This window comes from Protopterus annectens, chromosome 1.part0, assembly GCF_019279795.1.
Source record: "Protopterus annectens isolate FY-2018-M chromosome 1.part0, PAN1.0, whole genome shotgun sequence".
NCBI classification, from domain to species: Eukaryota; Metazoa; Chordata; order Ceratodontiformes; family Protopteridae; genus Protopterus; species Protopterus annectens.
Genome location: NC_056725.1, coordinates 590,082,151 through 590,107,345, shown reverse-complemented (window position 1 = coordinate 590,107,345; position 25,195 = coordinate 590,082,151). Strand labels below are relative to the sequence as shown.

The window sequence follows — 25,195 nt, the reverse complement described above, 5'->3', positions numbered from 1 at the left end:
GGAGAATGACATGACTTGCCTAATGTTAAAATGACGTTTACCATAGGACCAGTTTTTGAGTTGTCACTGTATTTATGCCTGCAGACCACATAACCAAGTAGGACCAGTTTTTGAGTTGTCACTGTATTTATGCCTGCAGACCACATAACCAAGTAGGACAATCACCTGTAAGTGCCATTAAAGTTTATAAATCCTGTGTGATGAAGCAACTGAATTACTCTTTCACATATTCATAACTCAGAGTACGAGAAATACAAGGTGTAAGGACCTGAATTTTGTCTGTGACATAAACAGAACATGCTGGAGAGACAGATGCGTGTCCCAGTGACTGCCCTTCCTATGGAACAGGCTTCCATCCATATGAAGCTGAGTTTGTCTATTACACAGTTTAAGCACAACCCGGAAAAGTGGATGGGGAATAGGTATTTTACTCCAAGCCTGGCACCATGTCCCTTACGGACAGAAATAGCTTATAAATGCCTGGCCCTCGATGTCCTATTTGGATGCAGGGCATCATTATTTTTTCGAGAAAACTTGGCTAAGCTTAGAAAGGACCCTTGGGTTGTTAGCCTAGTAATTCTGTATGACTCTGTGAATGTCCTGTGTATAAAAAAATGCATCAGATATGTCCATCTGTACTGTAATTTCCTGTTGGTAGCATACTTGGCTGTAGTTGCAATTTTTTTTTCTGTTTTCTTCTTTTCAGTATACATCATGTCTTCAAGTCCAGCAGTTCTGATGCGCTTGGTTGCCTCTTCATTTACGATTGCGGAGAAAGCTGCAACAATAGTCAGGAATGTGATGAGTGGAGGAGACCTGGGAATTGTAGAAAAGGTAATTTTTGGTGGGGATTCTGTGCATTGTTTCAGTTCATATTGCTCCACAAAGGTATGACCTTATTGCAGTAGCAGTTGTTGAAATAATAGTACCATACTTTTTCCTGCATCTCTGAAAGTAATATAAGGTGTTACTGCTGAAGTGGTCAGACTCCTTAAAATGAAGCAGGCAGTAAAAGGGCGAACAGTCACACACTGCAGTAGACTAAGATCTAGTCATTTTAGGTTTTCTGGAACAACAAAGAAATAAAACACAGAAACCTCTGAAAAGCTGATAAAATCCAAATGAGGGAGAATGAAATGCTGTTTGTCACACTTTATTAATAAATTAAACTGTTTCATCCCAGTTCTGTGGACTTCTTCAGAATGAAGCAGGGTTAAAAACACTCTGCTTTTATAAACCAGACAGTCACACGACCAAGGTAATTACCAAATTAATACACGATTAACAAAATTCAAATGAAAATAAAAATAAATATGAGATTAAAAAGCAGTACACTGATCAATAATATTGGTAACAGCACCAATAAAAAAAGTCATAAACGTAATAAGAAACAATCCAAAAATCAAAGGCAGCTGTAAAAGGTGAATTACTATAAGGCAAACATCACTTTAAACTTCAACACACTGCTGAAAGAAACCATGTAATTCAGCCCAAGGAACATCATGGCATGACATATAAGCTGCCACCTCAGTTCTTTGAGTTCAAGAAATTTGTATGAAGGGCCTCAACTGAGTCCCATAGTTACATGGTCAATAACTATATACTTAAAAAAATGAGTAGGATTGGTGTTGATAAATAGGGCATTACTGTCATCTTTTTTATTGATACTATACTGATGTTGGTATATTCTATCCCTGAATGCCCTCTTGGTTTTATCAATATAAAACCTTTCACACTTGTGGCACTTCGCCACATAAATAACCCCCTTACTGTCACAATAGTACTTGCGAGTAAGTTTAATATTGCCCTAACCTACCATTTTCTAGGACATATTTACATTGTCTACAGTGGCCGCACCTGACCATTTCCGCCCTACTTTCAACCCTAAAAGGTCACTCAAGTAAAGTTTTAAAACGTGTATCCTTTTTATGTACAGTAATTGGCTTATGACCAACCTTGCCAAGATTCTTATGGTCGGCCACAAATAGACTCCAATTCCTATGAATAATGGATCTGATCAAAATGTAAATTGTATGGTAATACTAATGCTTTGCGAAAGCACTCTGATTATCCTTGACCAAAGAAGCCTTTATGTTGTCCCTGCTGGCACCTCTATCTACCATCCCCAGCAGAGGGGTATGTATTCCCAACTGTCTCTTAGCGTCAACAACGGAGGAACTTAAATGTAATAATAAAATTATGTAAGTGGATGTTTGTGCGAGAATGAAAAGGTGGTATATTACTAGCAAAAAAACACTTTTTTAAATGTAGTTATTTGTTAATAAAGTAAGTGAAATAATTGTTCTTGGACCCTTTTTTTTTTTTTGTTTACTATAAATTGGGCAATAGGGATGTGGTAGCTATAGTGTGTACAGACCGTTTAGAGGAGCGTGTCAACCATCATGTTTTTGGAGTGGTGAAGAAACTAGATTACCCTAAGTAAACCTACACAAACAGAAGAACAGCAACATGTGACTCCCATACAGAGGGACCCATGATCAGGACTCGACCAAGGAATTATGAAGCATAAACTTTAAGCTCTGAGCCAGTGTGCTATAAAGTATGTTACAAACGGTGCAAAAATTTTCAAACTGTCTGAGCACAATGAAAAATAAATAATTATGGTGACATTAGAAGAAAAGTAGACAGAACATGGTGTAGTGTTGTCATTCCAAAGGACACATGGCAAAGAAAATAATTTTAAAGGAGGTATTTTTAGTCCCATCCTTAAGGCTGTAGCCATACCTGGGTAAAGCACAAAATTCATCTGCCTGAAGCAAAGTGAATAGACTCTGGACATGGGATTGGAGTTGCTGAGCACTAGATCATTGTGAATCCTTAGGCATTTTTTTCTGATCAGACTGTTTGTTGCCCCCCACAACTCCCCAAGCAGACCAGTTTACACACTGGTAGCTCTCTACCCCATCTTGATTGCTACTTTATAGCAGGAATTGCAATAGCAGCATGTCTCACTCTTTCCCTTTGTATTTCTGTATCTCCGTTCAGTCCAGCAGTTTATCATTTCCTGCAAAGCAGCCTCTGCACAGTCTTAACAATAAACCAAATGTTTTAGTTTTTAGATTTTAGATTTGTTCAGTTTTGGTAGTTTGCCAGATAGATAGTAATGATTTGCAAAATAGTTCATATGTACTTGATAGGCTATTCATCTATTTTAGGATCTTTGCAAGCTTAAGTGTGTGTGTGTGTGTGTGTGTGTGTGTGTGTGTGTTTCGATCCAGCAATTCATACATTCTCATGAAGTTTGTAGCCCTGATAGTTCAAGTACAAATAAAAAAGAAGTGAACAGAACATTTATATATTTACAATTATCCATCTTTTGCATTTATGATGTAGATATTTGTAAATAAAGATATACTGCATAGTGCTGTGGCTCTGTAGCTAGAGGGATAAAGCTGACCATGGCACAGAAGACACAAGTCTGATTATCCATCTGGGTGCTGGAAGGGTTGCAGTGTGTCGGGGGGGGGGGGTGAATGATCAATGGCACCTCAACCATCTTGGAGGGGAGGGAGGAAGTGTGCCTACTGCACCAATGACTTCAGCTGGAGGGCTGAGGTATTGCAGTATTAGTGGTAGCTATTGCCAGGGGGATGTGCACAATGTAACACAAAGGGGCGGTTCTGTACAGGTATAGGTCAGATCTTGTGGAGTTCCCTGAGCTGTAGCATTAGTAGTCCATCAGCCTTTGAATGGGTAGGGGTTAGGTGAGGAAGGAGTGGACCGGACTGTCTTGTGTATGACAGCCTTTTGGCACTTGACTCTCCTCTACTGGAGAATGAATGGCCCTATAGGTTGTCGCTTCCTTCAAGGAATGACTGGACCATAGGGCTGCTGATCTGACCAGGACTGTCGTGTATGACAGCCTTTTGGCACTTGACTCTCCTCTACTGGAGAATGAATGGCCCTATAGGTTGTCGCCTCCTTCAAGGAATGACTGGACCATAGGGCTGCTGATCTGACCAGGGAAAGAAAGGATAATGTCTTGCACTGATGGGAGGAACAAATGGATTGACTGTGTGCTTGGTCATGATTGCTTGGGGGGTGAGAGAGAAAAAAGACTGAACCAGTTTGTGTGTATGTGCTATGGTTTTGCTGCGAATGCACATGCAAAAAAAAAAGCCTAAACTCTCATAAATAACCATTACCTAGATGAACTCAGAATTCAGATTTCTTAGATATAGGTGTATGCAGTATTTACGCAAACGTAATAAAAGATTGTTAGAGAGATATTAATGAAATGCAAAACTAGCATCCAAATTTTGCATTTATTACTTATTTTACATTTTGTTAACAGGGGGTGTCTGACTGTGCTGAAAAGGCCCTTTCAGCAGAAATCAGGGGAGAAAAGCTCCACATAGAAAATTACAGATACATTTAGGTATTTAGACATGATCAGTATACACACAAATTACAATAGACATGTTTTAACAGTGGTATGCAGCACATCAGCAGTTCCAGTGGAGAGAACAAACAAGAAAATATTAATTTAACAATAAAGGTAATTAATAGATTTGTGGTGTACAGCTGAAATTTGGAACATAGGTAGAATACATACATAGTACACAGGTACAGTACATACATTGTACATTAGCCAGTGTTTGAGTAAGAGTGACAACTATTATCAAGTACTCTAGGTTTAGTATGTGTACCGTATCCACTTTCACTAGCCTGGGGAGCAGTCATGGCACTGCCAACTTTGAGATGTTGCCTAATGAGGTTTTTAAAGGAGGCTTTGGATGCTGTGTTTTGTATGCTAGTGGGGAGAGAGTTCCATTTTTTAGCCACTGAACTACTACTTAGTATGTCTCCAAAGCTATTGTAGCTGTTGGTGACTTCTAGTAGTAGTTTGCTTGATGATCTAAGAGGCCTTTTGATGGAGTGATGTTACTAGGTTTTTGAGGGCAGGACACTTATTGGGGAGGTAATAGAATGACTGAGGCAGAGCTGATTGTAGGTTAGGAGGTTGGGCAGTTCAAGCCAGTGGAGCTGTCTCAAAGCAGTACAGTGATGAGTTCTATATGAGCAATTTGCAGCAAAGCGGGCAGTTCTGTTATAGCAGGCTTCCATTTTGCTTCAGTTTTGTTGAGATTAGTCAGAATGGGAGATGCATAGAGTAGGGTGGATAGAAGTTGGGAGCGAGCAATGGCTGATCTTGTGTTGTTGGTAAGAAATGGTTTGATACGGTAGAGTAATCCCAGTTTGGCATGTACTTTTTTAATAGTTAAGTTGAGATGACTATCAAATTTTAGGTGGGAGTCTATGGTTATTCCCAATAGCTTAGCCTGTGCCACTGGAGCAATTTGGAGTAGCATTTGTGGAGTAGATGGTGAACTGACTGTTATCAGTGTTTTTGTTAGAAGTGGTTATAATCGTAAACTGAGTTTTCTTTAGATTGAGTATAAGTTGGGCTTTGGTAATGTTAATGTTAGAGAATGCTAGTTGAGTTGTTTGCAGGAGGGTGGGAATGTTTTGTGCAGCACAGATTAAGGTAGTGTCATCTGCATACTGAATGATAGATGCATGCTGTGTGGAGGTATGGAGGTCATTTGTGAAGATTGTGAATAGTAGTGGTCCTAAGATAGAACCCTGTGGGACTCCTATAGTTATGGGCAGCTGAGGAGAGAGAGAGAATTTTCCCATTTCACAGCTTGGTACCTGTCAGTTAAGTAGCTTTGGAACCAGGTAAGAGTGGAATTTGATAGGTGATATTGGTTTAGTTTGTTTAGCAGGATTTGGTATGAGACTGTGTCAAATGCTTTGGACCTTTCCAAAAAAGAGTTGACACCTGCAGGCCTTCATTTTGAGACCGTTTACTGTGTCTGGGAAGCAGAGAGGAGGGCTGTAGTGGTACTATGGGCAGGTCTGAAACCATGCTGAGTAGGTGACAATGTTGCTGCCTAGGAGATAATTTTAGCACCTGGGTATGGATGCATTTTTCTAGGATTTTGGCCGGGGGGGAGAGTAAATCAACAGGTCTGTAGTTATTAAGTTCAGTGGAGGTCCCACCTTTATGTATGGGTGTAACATAGGATATTTTCCAGAGTTTGGGCTCATAGTTTTCAACAATTGATCTGTTTTATGAGAGTGGAGATTTGGATAGCAATAGCATCTGCTGTGAGTTTCAAGAAATAGCTGGGGAGTAGGTTGGCTGCTGTTGATGAGGTTTTTAGTTTGGAGAGCATGCTTTTGATTGAAGTGGTGAAAACTGTTTTGAGGGTAAAGCTTGTTATTAGTGTTATTTGTGTTTGGGGGGATAGTGAGCTAGGAACTGTCCTGTGATACTAAGGACAGAATTGAGTTCACAAAGTGAGAGTTGAATTGTGTTTCGATGGGAACTTTAGTGTCAGGGGTGGCTGGTTTGGGGGTAGCCTTTTGGGTGGGTTTTAGTAGCTGGTTTACATTTTTCCAAAATTTGTGGGGGTTGTGTTAGTTTGGAATGTCATGTAGTAGGATTTTTTGTCCAGCCTAATGCATTCTTTGCATGGTTGTGCAGTTCTTGGTACTTAGGCTTTGTGTTTCTTTGGTTTTTTGATAGTAAAGCCAGGCAGTGTCTCTGGACTTGTTGCTTTACTGCGCAAGGGGCTTGTAGAGGTTCTAACCTTGATTTTGCCAATGGAGCGACCGTGTCTAGGTGTTATGTATACTGCAAATGTTGCAGCCCTAAAAATAACTGATTTGAAGTTTCACTCCTGGAAACTGTTAATTTGGTAATGTATTAAAAATGTCATTGCAGATAGTCGAATGAATAGTAGTCATGCATATCCTGTTGTAAAATGGCTGCTTGAAAGAAATCTGTTTTTTTCCCTTGGAAATTATTAACAGATAGAAGTTCTTTTCAAAAGTAGTATATTGTTGAGTGCTATAATAAACAGAAACAGACAGACATACCGCTTGGGTGCAGCTTATGACATTAAACAACATCTAAACTTACGTTTTTAGAGTCAGAAAGTAGAACTGATTCTTTATCTGTCTGACCCATTTCAGAAGGGATAACTTCATAATCTTTCTCCTTTTTACAGGCAGTGCTGTTGCTGTGTATCCTAATATGACACACTTTGACTTTGCCCTTTTGCTTATATAGTTTTGAGCAGTTTAGCCTAACTACCGTCACGCTTTCTGTTTTTACTTTTCTTAGTAGTTACTCTATCCTTGTGTCTTCTGTCACTGACTGACCATAACTGTATGGACTGGAACCAATGGATGTTTTAAATACACACAAAAAAGTAACTGAAAAAAATACAACGTAACTTTGTGTTCCTCAGGTGTGTTTTTTTTTTATTTTTATTTTTTTTGTTATTTTACCTTCCTCCTGCTTGTCTCCATATTAAAGTGATGGAGACTTTGATTACACAAGGTGACCTGGGAACTGGCTCCAGTGGCTGAAAGTAGGCAGCAGTAAAACTAGCAAAGTGCAGCAAGACTGTAGATTAAATTTATAGGTATTCCAAAGTTTTTGAATCTTCCAAGTATTTGCACCTTGCCAGTGCCTCCCTCAGTCCACACCTCCATTCTCCAGGAGGGCCATACCAGTCAGCCCTGGAGCAAATTTGTAGATACCCATCCAGTCCTCTGACTAATGTTTAAAGGAAGATGTGAGCTGCACTGCTTAGCATGCAGTGGAAGGTGAGCTGCACTGCTTAGCATGCAGTGGAAGGTGAGCTGCACTGCTTAGCATGCACTGGAAGTTCATTCCAGTGGTTTGGGAAGCACTGGGTTATAAACTTGCCCTTCTACAATATTGAATCTGTTGGTGAAGGTTTATGCCTTTGATTTTAGTACTGTTAGAGCATTTGGACTTGTTAAAATTACATGTTGTCCAGGGCAACCAGATCTGTAATGGCACAGTAAACAAGACAGATTTCCCCTCAAAAGTCTAAAAGACCGTGAATAAACGGATAGAGTTTCAAGCCTCTGTAAATAGTTCAGGGAATTTAGGCCTATGGTCTTTTGGATTTTGAGCCTTTGGGGTCTAATTGTTTAATGAGATGCATCCCAAAGGGGGTGTTTAGTTGATTTTTGGTCTGATCAGTGCTGAGAATAAGGGAGTGATTATCTCTTAAGGACTAAGTGCTTACTTTGTTCCCATTTAAGTACACTGAGTTTACCAATAAAAGTTCATTCTGGAGATTTTTTTATGTTAGAGTGACTTAACAACCCCCCCCCCCCACCCACCCAGTTTGTAGTCACCTGCAAACTTTTTTTTTTAGTGAGAGGTCTTTGGTTCTCTGCTTGGAGACGTGTCCTTAGGGACACTGCTGGTCACTGTCATATTTTCTAATGAGACACCTGCAAGTCCTACTGTGTGGGATCTGCCAGTTTACTGTCCATCTTACCAGCTCTAGGTCAGTTTTTTCTTAATTTATTTTTTAAGCATTTTTCTTCTGTATAGTTCCAGCATGGGGAATGGTGTCAAATGACGTAACCGGGTCAAGATACACTGTATGTACTGCATGATTACTGTCTCCAGTTTCCATAACCTTTTCAAAAGAAGTTTACCAGATTAAATAGACAGGCTCTACCCTTACCAAAAGCAAACCGCTGGAGGAAAAATCTAAAATGATTCTTGACTTATTAGTTTGAGGTCAGTTGTATCATGGCTTTGAAGATGAGGCTTGTAAGGCTGATAGTTCAGTAATTACATGGATCAGTGGTAAGACCACCCTTATGGAGGCATCATCACTGCTGTGTGCCACAAATCAGGGACAAAACCAGTAGCTAAACTTGAGTTAAACAGTTTGTGAGTCTAAAAGGGCATGTTTAACACTATTAATTAAAGAAGAGTATCTTTATCGAAGTATCATTTATGACATATGCAATCATACATTTATATAAATAAAAACAAGCCATATTGACACATTTTTGTTGCAAACATTATACATTGCTTATAATTTATCCAGTCATTGTCAGTCAAATATTACAAAGTTCATTCAATTCCTGTCTTCCTTTAAATCTCATTGCACCTCCAAAATGTTATTCTTCATGTATTGTTTCCACAATTCCCGTTTTTTGCAGTATAATTTTCTCATGCCCTTTTCTAAAGATCCCATTTCCAGTTCTTTTATCTATGCTAATATATTTACTACTACTAGTATAGTTGGTTTAGACTTTGATTTCCATTTTTTAGTAATTGTTCTTTTTCGTAGCCACCAGAATTAAACTCCGCAAGGCCTTACTATGTCTATGCAATTCCAATTCTGTATCACAGCTAAAAAAATAATTTCCTTAGTTACACCAATTTGCTCACCTAGTATTTCTGACAGTCTTCCAACTCATGAAGCTCCCAAAAAATGTGTTCCCAGTTACCCCTTTCTTCCCCATCACACCTCCAACATTTCAATCTACCTGAGGAAAACATTTTTTGGAGTATGCTTGGAGTTTAAAAATACCATGCAAACACTTCCAAGCAAAAGTCCTACATATTCTAGTTTTTGTTGCATATTTGGGAGCCATATATAAATCTTTCCATTCTTCCTATGTGAATTGCTTATCCAGTCTCTCTCTCTCTCTCAAATCCTTTCTAACCTCCTCTGATTCCTGTAGTTATTGTGCAGTGTTTTGTATGCCCTACTAGTTATCCCTTTTTTAACAGCAGCTTCTGTCCTAGATTCTACTAAAACTCCACCAGTGCTGGTCTTTCACTTAGGATCTCCTTTTTCCTTTGCCTTCCCTCTCAAGGCTTAACATCAGAGTGTAGGCAATCTCTAGCTTGCAGTCCAAATTTATTCTTGGCCTCTTCTCATTCTATCACCTTTCTCTGTCTAATTATTTGATCCTGATACCTTGGTACCTTTTGTCAGTTTTCTCCAGTAAATTCCAACCCCTTCTTGTCTATTCTCTGTACCCATAATTGCAGTCATCCCTATCTGCAGAGTCTCTGTTTTCCATTCCTGTGTTGGCTTAATTCTTAGAATACTTTCTGCTACTTAATGAGTATAATATTATGTATAGTTATTGTTATTATCCTTAAGGATCTGCATGCAAAATTCCAGTCTCTCTGTGTTTGAGCTTCCATGTGCTTCATCATCATCCCTTCCCATTTTGAATTCTAGCTTTGAGCTTGTGCTATGTATAGGAGCCTTAACTGTGTAGCTCTGAAATATCCCTTCAAATCAGGTAATCATAAGCCATCTTGTTCTATTGGAAGGATCAACTTATCTCACTTGACTCTTGCCTTCTTCCCCTCCCAGATAAAATCCTTCAACTCTTTATTAGCTGCTGTCCACATCTTCTCAACTGGTTGATAAAAATATGCCTCACCTGTGTAAAACTAAAGGGACTAAAACATTTTCACTGCTTGTATCTTGCTATATGTAAAAACAGAGCTTCCAGATGATCAGTTTTTGTATTATCTTTTGTTTACTCTCTTCCTACATATACTTAACTGCAATAACAGAATCCTTTACTTCTAAGTACTTCATTTTATCATTGTGGGTACATAGTTTATAGCTATTGCTTTTGTTTTATATTCATTAATTGTGTATCCCAAAAAGACTTTTAAACTGTCAAGAGTATTCCACAACATTGAAATATCCGTGTATGGTTTTATCAGGTACAAAATAATATCTGACTCTCTTATTTTCTTTGCCAATGGTTCTATATGTAACGCAAGTAACAAAGGGGAAAGAGGACACCCCTGCCTGGTTCTTTTTTTTTTTCAAACAGAACTTACCAGAGAGGATCCCCTGCACACACAACTTTAATTTTCGCCTTCAGTCCTTTGGCAGTCCTCCTGATTAACCTTATTATTGTGTCAGGGAATGCAAACACTTTCATTACCCTACTCATAAAATCACAGCTTACTCTGTCAAATGCTTTCTTTGCATCAAGACCCACCAACAATAGTGACATTTTCTTACATTCTGCTTCCCTCTGGATCATCATTGTCCTATTAATGTTGTCAACTGTTTGCCTCCTCTCCACAAAACCACTGTCAGTTTTGGCATCACCTTTGCCATTCTTTTAGCCATTTATAGTCCCAAACACTTAATCATGGTTTATAATCAGAATGGGCCTATATGAAACTGGATCTGATGGGCCTTTACACTCTTAAGTATTACAGCCACTTCTTCCAGGATGTTGATGGTGCTTCTCCTTTTAACATACTGTTAAATAAAACCTTTGAGATCTTTGTAACTTTGATCCCGCCTAGCGTCTAAAATGCCACAGGAATACTATCTATTCCTGGAAACTTTCCTGTAGATTGGTTATACTTCACCAATTTTATCTCATCTCTTCCTATCCTAACTGTTACGATTTGAGCCTTATCTGCATATGACCTTGGTGTATTTAGTTCTTCCGTAAACATTTCCATTTGTACTTTTTCTTGATTTCCACATTTCACTGCTTTTTCAGAAATACCTCTATAGGATCATTGTGTGATTTTCTTTGTTATAGGCTACCTAGCTTGGCAACAACCCTTTCTACTTTCCGTTGCCTGAGCTGTTGTGCCAAAAGCTTTTGTACTCTGGAGGTATTATCAAATATAGTTGCTTATCAGAATTCTTTTTGAACTCCTGCATAGTATCCAGGTAATTCCTTATTTTCTCTTTAGCACTATGTAGTTGTACCCCCTGTTCTGCAATACTTTAGCCTTTGTCAGTCCCTCTAAGTAATTCTCGTTACTTGTTAACCTAAATTCTCTTCCCTTTATGTATACCCTATTTTTAAGCTCCTCTTTCATTTCATCCCACTCCCTAGCTTTACTTCTTAAAAGAAATGTATAGCTTCCTTAATAACTCCCAAGCAATGTCCTTTACCGATGCCTGAAATTTCTGTCTGTTTAACAGATAGGTGGGGAAGCACCAGTGTCTTATTTTTATTTCATTATCCTGCATATTTATTTTAGTTATTTTTGGCATGTGAGCTGAAATAGTTCCTGTATGCATATCAAAACTTTCAATTAAATGCATATCTTCCTGTGAAATAAAAATTTCTGTTTCTTGCCTTTTCAGCTGCCTGACCATTGTGTATATTCGGTCTTGGAAGCTCTTGCCAGGCTCATTTCCTCAGCTCATTTTACAGGGCATTGACAGAGCAAACTGGAGAAGTCCTCCCCTTACTGTTAAAGCTTGAGTTGGCCTCCATTTTGTGCATTTTTGGCTTTTATTGCATATTTAATTTGCACTTGGTCACCTTCATTTTGATACATTTGTTTCGCCTTTGTCACCATTTTACTTAAAAGTTATAGTTGCTTAAATTCTAGCTTGGTCTGGTACCATAGACTTCTAGTTTAAATTCAGATGAGAGTATTGTGATTTTCTGCATGATCTGTGTCACTGTGCTGCACTGGCTTGAGTTTTTTCCCCCTTTTTTGATTGGTTTACTGAATCAATTTGTCTCCTGTATCCTACTAAGGGCTGCTGCCATCACAGTGCTGCCATAGGATGACAGTGGGTAGCATGCATGAGAGCTCTTTTCCATAAGAAACCTGCCTAGCTAAACTGACTTCAGTACTTTAAACCTGCGGCCACTGTGACCTACACTGAGTATAATTAAGGTGCACCTAGTGTAGTAGTAACCCCTAACACCAAGATAACTAAGGTACCTCCCCACAAGTATAGTCCCCTCAAACTACCTACTCCAGCATGTACCAACTTTCCTGCCCCAAAAATCAGACCTGTTGAAAACCTAGACCAGCACTTTTCCACAATTTCTGTAGCCATCTTGATTGTGATGGATATCTTAAGACTATGTAGGAATTGTCTCAAGCTCTCTGACAACCACCTTATTACTCAAACATAACACACTGTGGGAGAAATGTACATATGTCACTGGAGGCCAAAATCTCACTTGCAGACAACACTGATACCAGGATCATTAGCATTTCTCCCCAAAATGCACCTTCACGCACCCCACATAAAGCACATAATTCATCATATGCTGAGGTTCTAAAGCCTAACTTGCCAAAACTACAGAGACTTCTGAAAAATAAGAATGGTGTTGAGCACCCTCAGAAGCACTTCAAAGTCTGCAAAACTTACTGTCTCACATGACACTAGGGGACCCATTGTCATGGATGTTGGGCCTATAAGATAGGCATCTATCTAGCCAAATATTTTAGTCATAGGTGACTTCATTGTAAGACATACTGGTGCACCATTCACCAGGCTGAGTAAGGAAAGGATGATAGTCAGTTGCTTGTCTGATTCTAGGATTCATCAGATCACACATGCAGTCAAGCCATTGAAGAGCAAGTACCAGAAAATCATAGTACGTATGTGTGTAAATGACTTTAGAAGTACTTCCTTGGACTATGAAGAGAGACCTGGAGTTATGACACTGTGCTCCAGGTAGGTACTGAAATTGAACAGCATCCTACCTTTCTCAAAGATGATGTCTCAATACAATCAAAAACAATTGACTTCAATAATTCTTAGTGTTTGTTGTCATTCGAAGGGGGTACAATATTTGTCAGCCTGGCAGGATATGATTGAGCCTTGCTGCTTTGCCAGGGATAGTCCACACCTGCCCTTTGTAGTCTTTTTTGAATCTTGCTTAAAATGTTCACCCCACCCTGTGCCTTTTTTAGGCAATGCTATCCTGATAAACTTACAACATAATGAAACAAGCAAAGGAAAATATAAAAGTGCTTGGAAGTCATAAAAGTCTGTGTAGTGATTGAGACGTGATTTACATCCTTGGAAAGTACTCTGGCTGTGCAGGGCTATAATGCCTTCAACACACTTAGACCAGCTACTGTGTAGGAATAAAATACTGTGTAGGAATAAAAAAAAAAAAAAAAAAAAGGGGGGTGTAGGAGTCGAACTCTTCATCCAGAAGAGACTCGCATCAAGTGTGGTAAAACAACACAATGCCCTGGACCTTCAGGTCCATCCTGCCATCAAAGTTCCTTACATATTCTAGCTAGCTACAGAGTGCCTTCTGTGACCTGGGAATTTCATAGTGCCCACTTATATGAATTGGAGTCGCTCAGCATTAAACCCAATAGAATTTTTCTGGGTGACTTCAATGACCCAGCTGTAGACTGGGAAACGTATACCCCCACTAGTATGCTAGCAAGAGATTCCTGGACTTTAACACAAGCACTCTGGACCAAGCAGTCAGAGCTTTCACTAGGGGAAACAGCATTCTTGACCTTTTCCTCATAAATATGGCAGAATTGTGCTCCATCTTTTGAGTAACCTCTTCACTCATCAAATCTGACTACAAAACAGTGTCCTTCAAAATAAAAATAAAACCTTGACATGTCTTCTGTCTCTGGAGCTTTAAGAAATTTCTCCAAGGCAGATGTCCTGCTTGTAAGTGATATGCTGAGAATTTTCAAATCTCCCACCCAAGTCCAGAAAACTCTACTAATTATGTAGAATTTTATATACAGCTAACTTGTATCAGCATGTAAGCAACTGCTTGGAAGCAGCTGTACCCAGTAGAAACTAGTGCAGGGCAAACCCTAAAAACAAACCTCCCTAGTGGAGCCACAGTATCAGTAAGCTTTCTAACAAAAGCAAGAAAATTGTAGCCAAAAATGTATAACACCAGGCATATTAGAAAATCCCATCATTAAATTAACTAAGCAACCCAGAAGTCCCAGAACTACCAAGGCCAAATTTGAGAAACAAATAGCAGTCCAGGCGAAGGACAACCACAAGGCCTTCAATCAGCTATGTCTGTAATCTCAAAAGCAGTTTGTGGCAGTGCATTGAGATGGTTGTGAACAACACTGCCTTTTACTGAAGCCGAAGGTACAGCAAATCTACTGGCCACTGACTTCAGCTCCAACTTCATCCCCTCGCCTCTGAATATCTCTTAAAAATATCCTTAACCAATACATACCTAGCTGTCACACAGAACCAATCCCTAGAAGCCAAAATCCAATGTATCTATGGGTCCTGACAGTATCCCAAGATATATCTTGAATAAAATGAAGCATAACATATCAGTGCTTCTGGCAGCACTGTTCAGTGTAAGCCTCCAAAAGGCTTCATACCAAGTGAATGGAGGACAACAGTCATACCCTTGCATAAGGGAGGGCCTTCCACTGGCCTAGGTAACTATCCAACCATAAGTCTTGACAAGCTTCGTATGTAAAGCCACAAAAAGACTTAACATGGACTTAATCAATAATGCTTTAGGAAACTTCCAAACACTGCAGCCATCCCAGTGTGGTTTCATTAAAGGCAGGTCATATTTACTTAGCCTAGTGAACTATTTCAAAAGAGTCACGAAAGCAACAGACTAAGGCAAGACAATACATACTGCTTACCTAAAGTGGGTCAAAGCTTCTGACACAATACCCCACTCAGTCGTTGTAGAAAAGCCTTCTAAATTAGGCATAAAACCTTACCTGCTAAAATTCCAGCTGGCTCACTGATGGGACACAGGAATTCATGATAGGGGAAGCTTCCTTCACTAATGGAGTCCTACAGGGCTGTGTTCTGGGACCACTCCTTTTTGAAATCTACTTCTCAGAAGTCCAAGCAAGTGGCAAGGATTTTTAGTTGAACACTACTGAAATCTGGGAGCACTGTTTGAATCCCCAAAGCACTTCATTATCCTCCTAGAGGAGTTGTCCCAAGCAAGTAACGGGTGTCAGATTTTGCGACTAAAACTAAATGCCAAAAAGTGCATTATTGTATCCTTTGGGAAACCGACTGGTCTGGGAAACTATCACAATGATAACCAAAGGAGAGGCACAATAAACTTATCACATTGACAATACACCCCCTAAAGCGTTGATCCAGAAGTTGGAGATTTGAGAACATACATTGACAGTTGCCTAGCATTTGACCAACCTGCATCTGCTGTTGTAAGGAAGCCCTTCTAAGCAAAGCGATGGCAACTTTGTGCAGAGACTTCATTGTCCCACTGTACCCAGCACTCATCAGGCTCATCATTGAGTATAATGCTGTCTTTGGTATGTACCTGTCCATGTATATAACAGCTAGAGCACCCACAGAGGTTCCTCAGAAAGAGAATACAAAGACTAAACCACTGATCTACACGGACTACCGCAAAGCTCCATCACTGTACTTTGTCTCTTATAGTCTTTTAAGAGGTAAGCTGTGCCCAGCCAAAAGGTATCCTCTGACCAAGTACTAATGGACCAGCTGCATATCTGCAAATCAAGTATTGTCAGAAATACCTGATCAAGAGACCTCAACCTCTTCTAGATCATAAACGGAACAGTTTAGAGGGACCAGTACATATCCCCATCCATGTTAAACAAAGGTCATCCCGGTCTCTCCGTCTCGCTCTCTTTTCAAACGCAGCTTGGATCAATGGATTGGAATAAGGAAGTTTACTGTAGGACTGCCTCTGTGCTACTAATGGATAGAGGCAGCACCTAAATGCCCTGTCCTGCAGCAGGGTTCCCTATCAGTACTTAGTGATATTACCTCAGAAACGTTAATTCACAAATGGGAAGTATAAGAATAAAAATTTTGGTAAGGGTAATTTGAACACCTAATAGGATAAGATGGCTAGGTTTACAGTGGCCCTTCAGGGAAGTTATGCTCATAGGTTAAGAATAACAGGTGCCATTATGATAAAGTTGAGAACAATGTAGGGTATGGTTTCTTAGTTTTCCAGTACAACTGAAGAAGGGTTTATGATTATCTTTGGGTTCAGAGACCAGTCTAACCTCATGGGCTTCTAAGTGGACTGGATAGTGTGGTGTTTTTTTTCTTGTAATCCTTTTGATATTTTCCTTGAGAAGAAGGGTTTGGGGTCCTTCTGTAATTTAAGGTGTGTCGTTGAGTTTGTTTATGGCAGTGGGCCATCAGTGTAGTTTAGTTTTGAATTTCCCATAATAACTTTCTTCTGGTAGAGACTGCTACTTCTACATGTTTTTCTCAATAGATGTAGAATTCCTTAGTGAAGCTTGCTGCTGTGTCGAGGTCTGGAATGATAGTCTTAAGAAAATATTGCTATTTCATTGTAAGATAGGTCAAGGTTGGCAAATATGTAGTCGTTAAAATTCAGTAGGAACTAAATAGTGCCAACCATGAACTGTTAACGAATACCCACTGGTGCTAACTCTGTTTACATGCGTCCCCTTCTTGACTGTTTTACTGTAAGGTGCCAAGAATAAAATCGACACAACTCTTCATAATGTGTACCTGTGTTTCAAACATACTGTCAACATGCCTCCAACTGTCGTCTTGCTTGATCCTCTCACAGAACAACTCCGACTTCAATGCATGTATGCTAATGCTGCATCTTTCTGTTGTTCCACTTTCCATTTATCTAACAAGAGTTTCAATGCTAGTCTTCTGTGTTAGGATGGGGAAGAGAGACCCATTTGCATTTTTTTATAGTAACTCCACATTATAGCTATGTGGAGTTACTACAAGAAATTGCAAATTAACGTCTTGCTGGTAATGACTGCTCTAAGTGATTTCGTTTTCTTTTCCTGCTTACTGTTTAAAAGCCTTTATTTTGTTAACAATAGTCAGACTTTGACATGTTCTGTAATACATTCTCAGAAGTATAGCCAGGATTTAGAAAGTTGTATTTGTTTTAGTCTGCTAATGTTCCCCAGTGCCCACAGAGGAATACTGTACAAGCACAACAAATGGATTAAATTTTCATATAATAGTCCAGTAAAATATCTTACTGGTTTTTGGTTTCATTGCTGTACTGTAATAAAACTTTGATTTTTTTTTTTTTTTTTTTTTTTTTTTTTTTCCCCTTACAGCATTGTAGTGAGACAAGCCCCATTACCACATTACAGTAATCAGTCCTACAAGTGTCCATTTACAGCAACACCAGTATCCAGACTGGCGTTACAACTGACCTTTGTATCTAACCATGCTGCATTGTACAAGAGGTGCATTTTTATTGTCAGATATAGTGTTGCAGAGTTCTGTTCTCTCCACATTCAGCACCACAGAACTGGCTACAGTAAGATCTTTTGCTTGGTAGTTAGACCAAAGGATTAAGACCGTGAGCTGTTAACATACTTCAATCTGTTGTCTAGGGTTTGGTTCCCTAAGCCACTGTTTGCCTTCTGTGCGACTCTGAGCAAGTCATTTAACCAGACAGACTCGATCACAACCCAGAAACACTCTCTGGATCAGTCCACTACCCTGGTAAGCACTTAAATAAAAGTGAAATTGCTTTGAGCAGCGAATTATTTCCCTAAAACCATCTACACCAACTGTATTAATGCATTCTTTTATAACTGTTTATGGTTCGAAGAGGTAAGCACATTGAACAACGAAGAATGAGTTACCACAGTTCCACCATTTTACTTTGTGGCAATCTGCTTCATTTTTATCCCATGAGAATCCGCTCCACTTTTTTTTTTTACTTAGACATGAAACAGTGAATCTCCAAGAATCACAGCATTAATAAGTGTAACAGCTATCGTAGAATTTGCTGGAGGAGGATGGATAGCTCTTTGGAACTTTGGTATGCTACTTTCACTTATGTACTATATTTAAAGCCTCCTGTTGCACCTACTGTTACAGCATGGAAGCTAACTTTTGTTTTGGAAATGCCCTGTTTGTCTGTCTGTCTCTCTCTTTTCTTTTTTTACACTTTAAAACAGAAGTTGTGGGTATTGCCATTCCCCAATTAAACAGTAAGTTATTACAGAATAGTAAAGTAGCCAGTAGTTGGATAATTGTTGAAAATTTGACTATTCAGGTTGTATTTTTGGCCATTTTAGTTAAATGTCATATTCTTCTGAGAGTCATTGCAAAGCAGGGGGTTACCTTGGGGAGACCCCATTGCTGACTTAGAGGGGTGCCAGCAGCATGTATTTCAGTGGGTAGCTTCCATGACAGGAAGTGTTACACTTATGACATTCAGTTTTATTTCAGTAGCTAGCAGCGCAACTGCGGAAACTTTAATTACCTTAAATCCGTCACATGTGAATGTGTATAAATAATCTAGTTGGTATATTGTGAAGCCTCATGTGTTAGTATTAATTAACCTCTTACCCCTTCTCCCAACACCACTCTCAAAAACTCTTCCTCCAATTCCCCATCCTGTCACCCACTACCCCACCCCCACCCTACCAGCCTTGCTAACTCTTGTCCCAAACACCTGGCTATCTACTTCCTAAACTTTCGAAGCCTTGTTAACAAAACCAAAGATCTTCACGCCTGGATTCCCCATACCTGCCCCGATATTTTAACCCTATCAGAGACCTGGCTAAAACCCCATATCACTAACAATGAAATATTACCACTTGGTTATAATATCCACCGTAACAACAGACTCCCAAACAAAGGTGGCGGTATTGCCATTCTTACTCCAAAGATCTTCACCTATAACCATCCCTATTCCCAACTTCCACCCAGCTGAACTACTTATTCTCAACTGCCTGCCACCTAAATTCCCATAAAAAATTTGCCATACCCTCCATGTATATTCCTCCAAGGAATAATATTCCCACCCTTGAGCTTATTCTGTCCTGGCTGTCCCACAGCATATACTATGAAACAGTCATTCTCGGGGCTGTCAGTACTGACTGGTCAAACTATCATCAGATTCCCCTCAACTCTACATTAAATTACACAGGTTCCTCCAACTTATCACATCCCCCACATGCATGCAAAAGACCTTGCCTACTAATCCTATCCTAGATTGGATCCTCACAAACAAATCACACCTCTACCACAACCCCCGTACCCTACCTGACAACCTAAGTGATCATCTTCCCACCTACACCCAAAAGATACTCTTCCCCAATCGCCCATATCCCGCTCCTATCTAGAATGTCGTAAACTCACTAACTTTAATGCCAACTTAATTAGCTCCACTCTGGCTAGCATAAACTGGTCCTTCCTCCAGCAACTCCCTCTCAATGATGCTGCTCTTACATTTAGTAAAATTTTCGTAGATATTCTCAACTCCCTAGCCCCTACCAGGAAAATCAGAAGCCAGTTATGCCCCCTGGCTCTCCAAAGAAACCTGAGCTCCTGTGCACAAAAGAGAGAGGGCTTAGAAAGCCTGGGCTAAAACCAAAACACCCTAGTCAATATAGACAAAAAAGTTTTCTACAACTCACCCCAATTTGACCAAATATCTAACTCGCAAAAATTCTGGGCCACCCTAAAGAAGATCCTTTACCCTGGCATCCCATCCACCCCTCCTCTTTCCCAAACAGTACCCCACTGGAAACTGCCACCTTCCAACAATTACTTCATTGATACCATCCAAAAACATACACACACAAATCACAACTCTAACCTTTCTCCTACCTCCCCTACTCCAACAAACACCCCTTTCACCCTGAGACCTGTGTCCACAGCCTATATTAAATCACTCCTGCTTAAGCTTAAACCCTGTTCTCCCTCTGCAGATAATCTACCACCTGTCTTTCTTAAATTTGCTGCTGAATCCATAGCCTACTCTGTATCCCTGCTCGTAAATAGATCCATTCAAGAAGCCACCGTCCCAGACATTTGGAAAGCCTTTTACACCATCCCACTGCATAAAGGCAGTAATTCCACTGACTCATCAAACTACAGACCCATAACCATACTTTCCCCTTGTCAAAAATACTTAAAGTGCAGTCATACTCAATTACTTAATTTTCTCCTTCAGGAAAACCTACTAACTCACACCCAGCATGGCTTCAGACCAAACCACAATACTTCTACTGCACTGCTAGCTTTTACCTACACAGTAGCCGAGGCCAGAGATGACAACAACAAACTTGTATCCTGTCTTTTCCATGAAATATATACAAAGCTTTTGATACTGTTTCCCACTCCTTACTCCTCCCTAAACTCAATGATCTAAATCTCTCTGCTACTTCCCTTACTTGGTTTACCAGCTACCTTTTCAACAGACAGCAATGTGTCAGATGGCTCACTTCCTGTTCCTCCTTTCTACCCATAAAATCTAATGTCCCCCTGAATCCATCCTAGGCCCCCTTCTGTTCAATATCTTCATAAATGACCTCCATACCTCCTGCAAACAATCCTCCTTCGTTCAGTATCCAGACGATTCTACACTCCTCTCCATCAACATACCTGACCTCCACATACCCCCCCCCCCCAAGACTCTTTCCTGTCCATAGAAATGTGGCTCACCAAAAATCAGCTCCTCTTAAATCCAAAAGAAAAACTAAATTCTTACTATTCTTTCCTTGACCTCTCTCTCACCATAAATCTTCATTTGTCATCGCATCCCTTGACAGGACCACCATCCAAACCGAAACCTACCCTAAGCTCTTGGGTACAATTATCGATGATGAACTTAAATTTAACTTGTGTTTTCAGCAAAATATCAAAAAAACACCAAAAACTAGGTCTACTATACCAAAATAAGAAATTTCTTAACTCAGACGCTAGACTCTCCCTAGCTCAGTCTCTCCTCTTTCCCTCCCTTCTCTATACTGCCCCTGTTCTCACATAGTTCACTCCATGTATTTATCTAAACTCCAACAAACTTACCACAAAGTAGCCAAATTTGCCACTAACTCTCTACACAACTCTCATCACTGCCTGGCACTCAACTCACTTAAATGGCTAGAATTCCCCCAACAACTCTAAATATCTCAATTTCAAATCATGCACTCTGTTCTATACAAACCTATTTCCTGCTTCTCTCTCTCCTCCCTTGTATCCTATTACACCCCAAACCGTACTCTCCGTACATCAAATCAACAACTCCTTGACATGTATAAACCCAACAAATATTTTGGAAAACTACTTTAGAAATGCACTGTAGCCCAAGCCTAGAATAAACTCCCCTCACATATAAGAACCAGCTTAGACTACATCTACTTAACATAGTCTTGCCCCTGTCATGACCCTACCTAACCCTCTACATCTTTTCATCCCCCCAAGCCTGGAATAAACTCTATTTAATTAGGAGACTGCATTACATAGAAGTATCTTATACCAGCTCTACCTAAATTTTTTGGGTATGTTTCATTATTATTTACCTGCTTGCTAAAAAAAAAAACACTTTGCTGATATTATAACAATTATCTTTTTATGCTTTGTATTTTATTTTATTCTCATTTTTCTGTACGTACAATTAACTGATAATTGTATTAGTACTTCATTTGAACTTTTTGTTTATCTGTTAACTATGTTATAATTTTCTTTGTGTCTGTTAAATCTCTGGAGCTTTTCTCCTCGAGTCTCCATGAAAAATGGGCCTCTGGCTCAGTTGGACCAACCCAGTTAACAAATGTTAAATAAATAAACACTGAGGGCTAACAAAGCTGTCAGCACTTGCAAGTTTTGATGATGTGACGTATTGCCAGCTATGCCAGGAGAAGTAGAGCAGTGGATGTGTAACATATGCCAGCATAGCTAGATGGAGTTTTGTAAAGAATTGTATGTCATTTGTATATCAAACTGATTTGTACAGGTGCTTGTGTTGAAAATGTATTTGTAAAGCTGCTTCTGTTAAAAATGTACCAACAGTGGTTCTTGCTGGACAAAAAAGAAATGCACCTGTATGTCAGACTGTATTGTAACTGTTGACGTGAGTATACTGTAACAGAGAATACTGGAAGAGAAGAAGTTAATCTCAGTCAAGCCAACTCTGAAAAATAGTCTGAAATTAAATTACCTGGTTTAGGCCATAAAGATTGTATCTTAACAGTTCTGATTGCAGCCAGAGACGAAATGTTTGTGAAAACCAAGACTGGGAATCCTACTGTATTGTCCTTAAGGGTGAAGTAATTGGTACCCTGGAAGGGTGGACGTTTTGAAATGGTTATATAGCTTCCAGATGCTATAACACATCTTAGCAAAGCTCTGTCTGTGTGCACGGAAACACACATATGAGAGTCTGGTTCATTTTCTAGTAGTATAGGAACCAGAAGTCAGATGACCAGATGTGTGTGATGTCCTTCTGTAATCCAGCACTGAAATGATGTTTTAATAGTTGAGACAGAAGTCTCAGGGCGGTCTGTTTTTGGAACTGACAAGACTACTCGCCCACTTCATCTTGCCTTGCTTTAGTAAGTAACCAGAGAATACTAATTCTTTACATCAGTCAGGAAAATATAATGAGATTAAGTCCTGTTTTTCTGTATCTGTGTGAACGTTTCCATCTGTATTATTTTTAATATTTCCTCCTTATTGTAAATAGATGTTTAATATCTTTCTCTTATTTTATTGTTGATAATTAAATATATTTAAACTTTTCATTGTGGCTGGTCTTTTAAAGAATATTTTAACCTTTGAGAGTACTTGTATTTATTTGGTGACACTGTGGCTGCCCCTGAAAGCCTTGCTGCATTGGTCAAACACTACCATTTACATTAGTATAATAATTGGGTACCCTTGTAAGAGCCGAGCATCTGGCTTTGGATTGTCCTGGTGGGAGTATCTACTGTATAGTCTGGACAGAGGAGCATAGCTGGTAAGTCTGTGCCAGCCTTTCCCAGGTAGGTGTGTGTGTGTGTGTGTGTGTGTGTGTGTGTGTGTGTGTGTGTGTGTAAATCAAATCTCTGAGTGTATGTCAGCTACTTGGAGCAGGGACATAAAGCACTTGTTTCACAGAGAGCATGGTGGAGGATTTGCTTGGGACACTCTGCTGAAGATTCATCTCTACAGCTGTGCCAGTGGAGAGTCTTACTAGGGGCCTGGAGAGAGAGAGAGAGAGAGAGAAACCCAGCCCCAAAACTGTTTGTGTGCTCTTAAGGGAAATTGTGCTTAGTGCAGAGAGCTGAATCTGAAATACTGTGTGTATCAATTTTGTTCCAAGTGAGCATCCCTCACCAGTGTCGGTGGTGAGGATTCAGGCTCCTTGATTACTGGCCCAGAGCAGGGGCGTCACACAAGTACAGAAGTGTTTTACAGCAGATGAGTTCATTGAAGTGATGAAGAATATACAGATAGACAAATGGACAAGTTAATATCCACCACCATGTTTGTGAATCTGTGTGAAGAAAATCCTCATGTCTGCCTTAAAATCTGACCCTTCTGTTTTCCAGTTGTTTCTCTTCCCCACTCTGTCGATTCTCGAGCTCCAGCCATTTCACTTTTCATCTTAGAATCTTATGCAGCCATACCAAGTGCTCCTCCCTTTCCATCCTATCTGCTGTGATTGTAAGCGTTTTGCTATATAGCCATTGCAGGGAAAGGGAATGAGTTCCTGCAGTGATGCAGGTTTCCCATCTCACACTTGGGATCAAGTTTAAAGACTTTAAAACAAAAATACTGTCATTACCAAGATGCTGGTGAAAACACAAACTCCCATATGTCTGTCTGAATGACAGCACCTCTGGGTGGCTCTCACCTTAGTAGGTCTGAGGTCTCATCACCACCGATGAGCAAGCTTGAGTCAGATGGGTGGAAGCTTGATGGTCAAGGGATGGAAGGGGAAGAGAGCACACAGAAAAGAAAAAAAAAGGAAAATTGCCAAGGAATTTTAATATGAGCTATCTAGTGCTGATGAGATGTAGTGGATCCTCTGACTGACAAGATGACTGCTTACATGCAGTTTTCTGGCCCATCCTTGGAACTGCAGTTTTCTGGGCTCCCACTTTTGCATCATTTTAACTTTAGTCATTTTCCAACTTCTTAGCAATCTGTCACTTTTTTAGTAATAAACTAAACAATCGTGAGAAGGGCTTCCTTAATACAGTTGCTAATTCTTTCAGTATGTTTGTGATTTTGCATCATATTTACCACCATTTTAGTTTACCCCTTTCTGGTTATTTTTCCAGAAATCCATTTTCCCTTCTGTTCTTTGTGGTACTACAGCTTCCTGATTTTTGCCTGTTATAACTTCAGAAAAGTACTTTTTTAGTAGATTTTGCTTAGCAAGTCATACCTTACCCTCTTCCCTCTCCTATTATATCCATTTCTGTTTGTTGTTTTCTCTCTCTATCTAAACAATATGTTTTTACTATGCAAGTGATCTTTTCCACTGCACCTTTGAACTTCTGCTTGTCTAATTTGCCCTCATCGCTTCTTCCAACTTGCCTTTTTTTTCTTCACGCCAGTCTTTTGTCTCGTATATGGTTTTCCATCTTTTTCTTTACAGCTGTTTGTAACCTTCTTGTCGTGGGTACTGTTTGCTTCTTCCCCCTGCTTTCTTCTTCTTCTATGTCTTCTAATTTCCCCCCTCTGTGACCTTTCATATCGTATCCCTGATGCATTCTCATACCTCTGCTGTCTTGCATTACCTTTAATCCTTATATTTTATTAACCATTTTTCCCTTGTATCTTGAGTCTACCATGCAAAGTGCTAGACCTTTGTCTTACTGCAAGTTGGCTTGCCTCTAACT

At 39.7% G+C, this 25,195-nt stretch overlaps 1 protein-coding gene across 1 annotated transcript in view; it reads left to right on the top strand.

Moving 5' to 3' along the window:
* BPNT1 (3'(2'), 5'-bisphosphate nucleotidase 1) overlaps positions 1 to 25,195 on the top strand; it is a 561,382-nt gene that overhangs the window by 20,374 nt on the left and 515,813 nt on the right. Inside the window, exon 2 of the mRNA XM_044061632.1 lies at positions 707 to 834. Within this exon, the coding sequence (XP_043917567.1) occupies positions 715 to 834 (120 nt within the window). The 5' untranslated portion in view covers positions 707 to 714. The remainder of the gene's footprint in view (positions 1 to 706; positions 835 to 25,195) is intronic.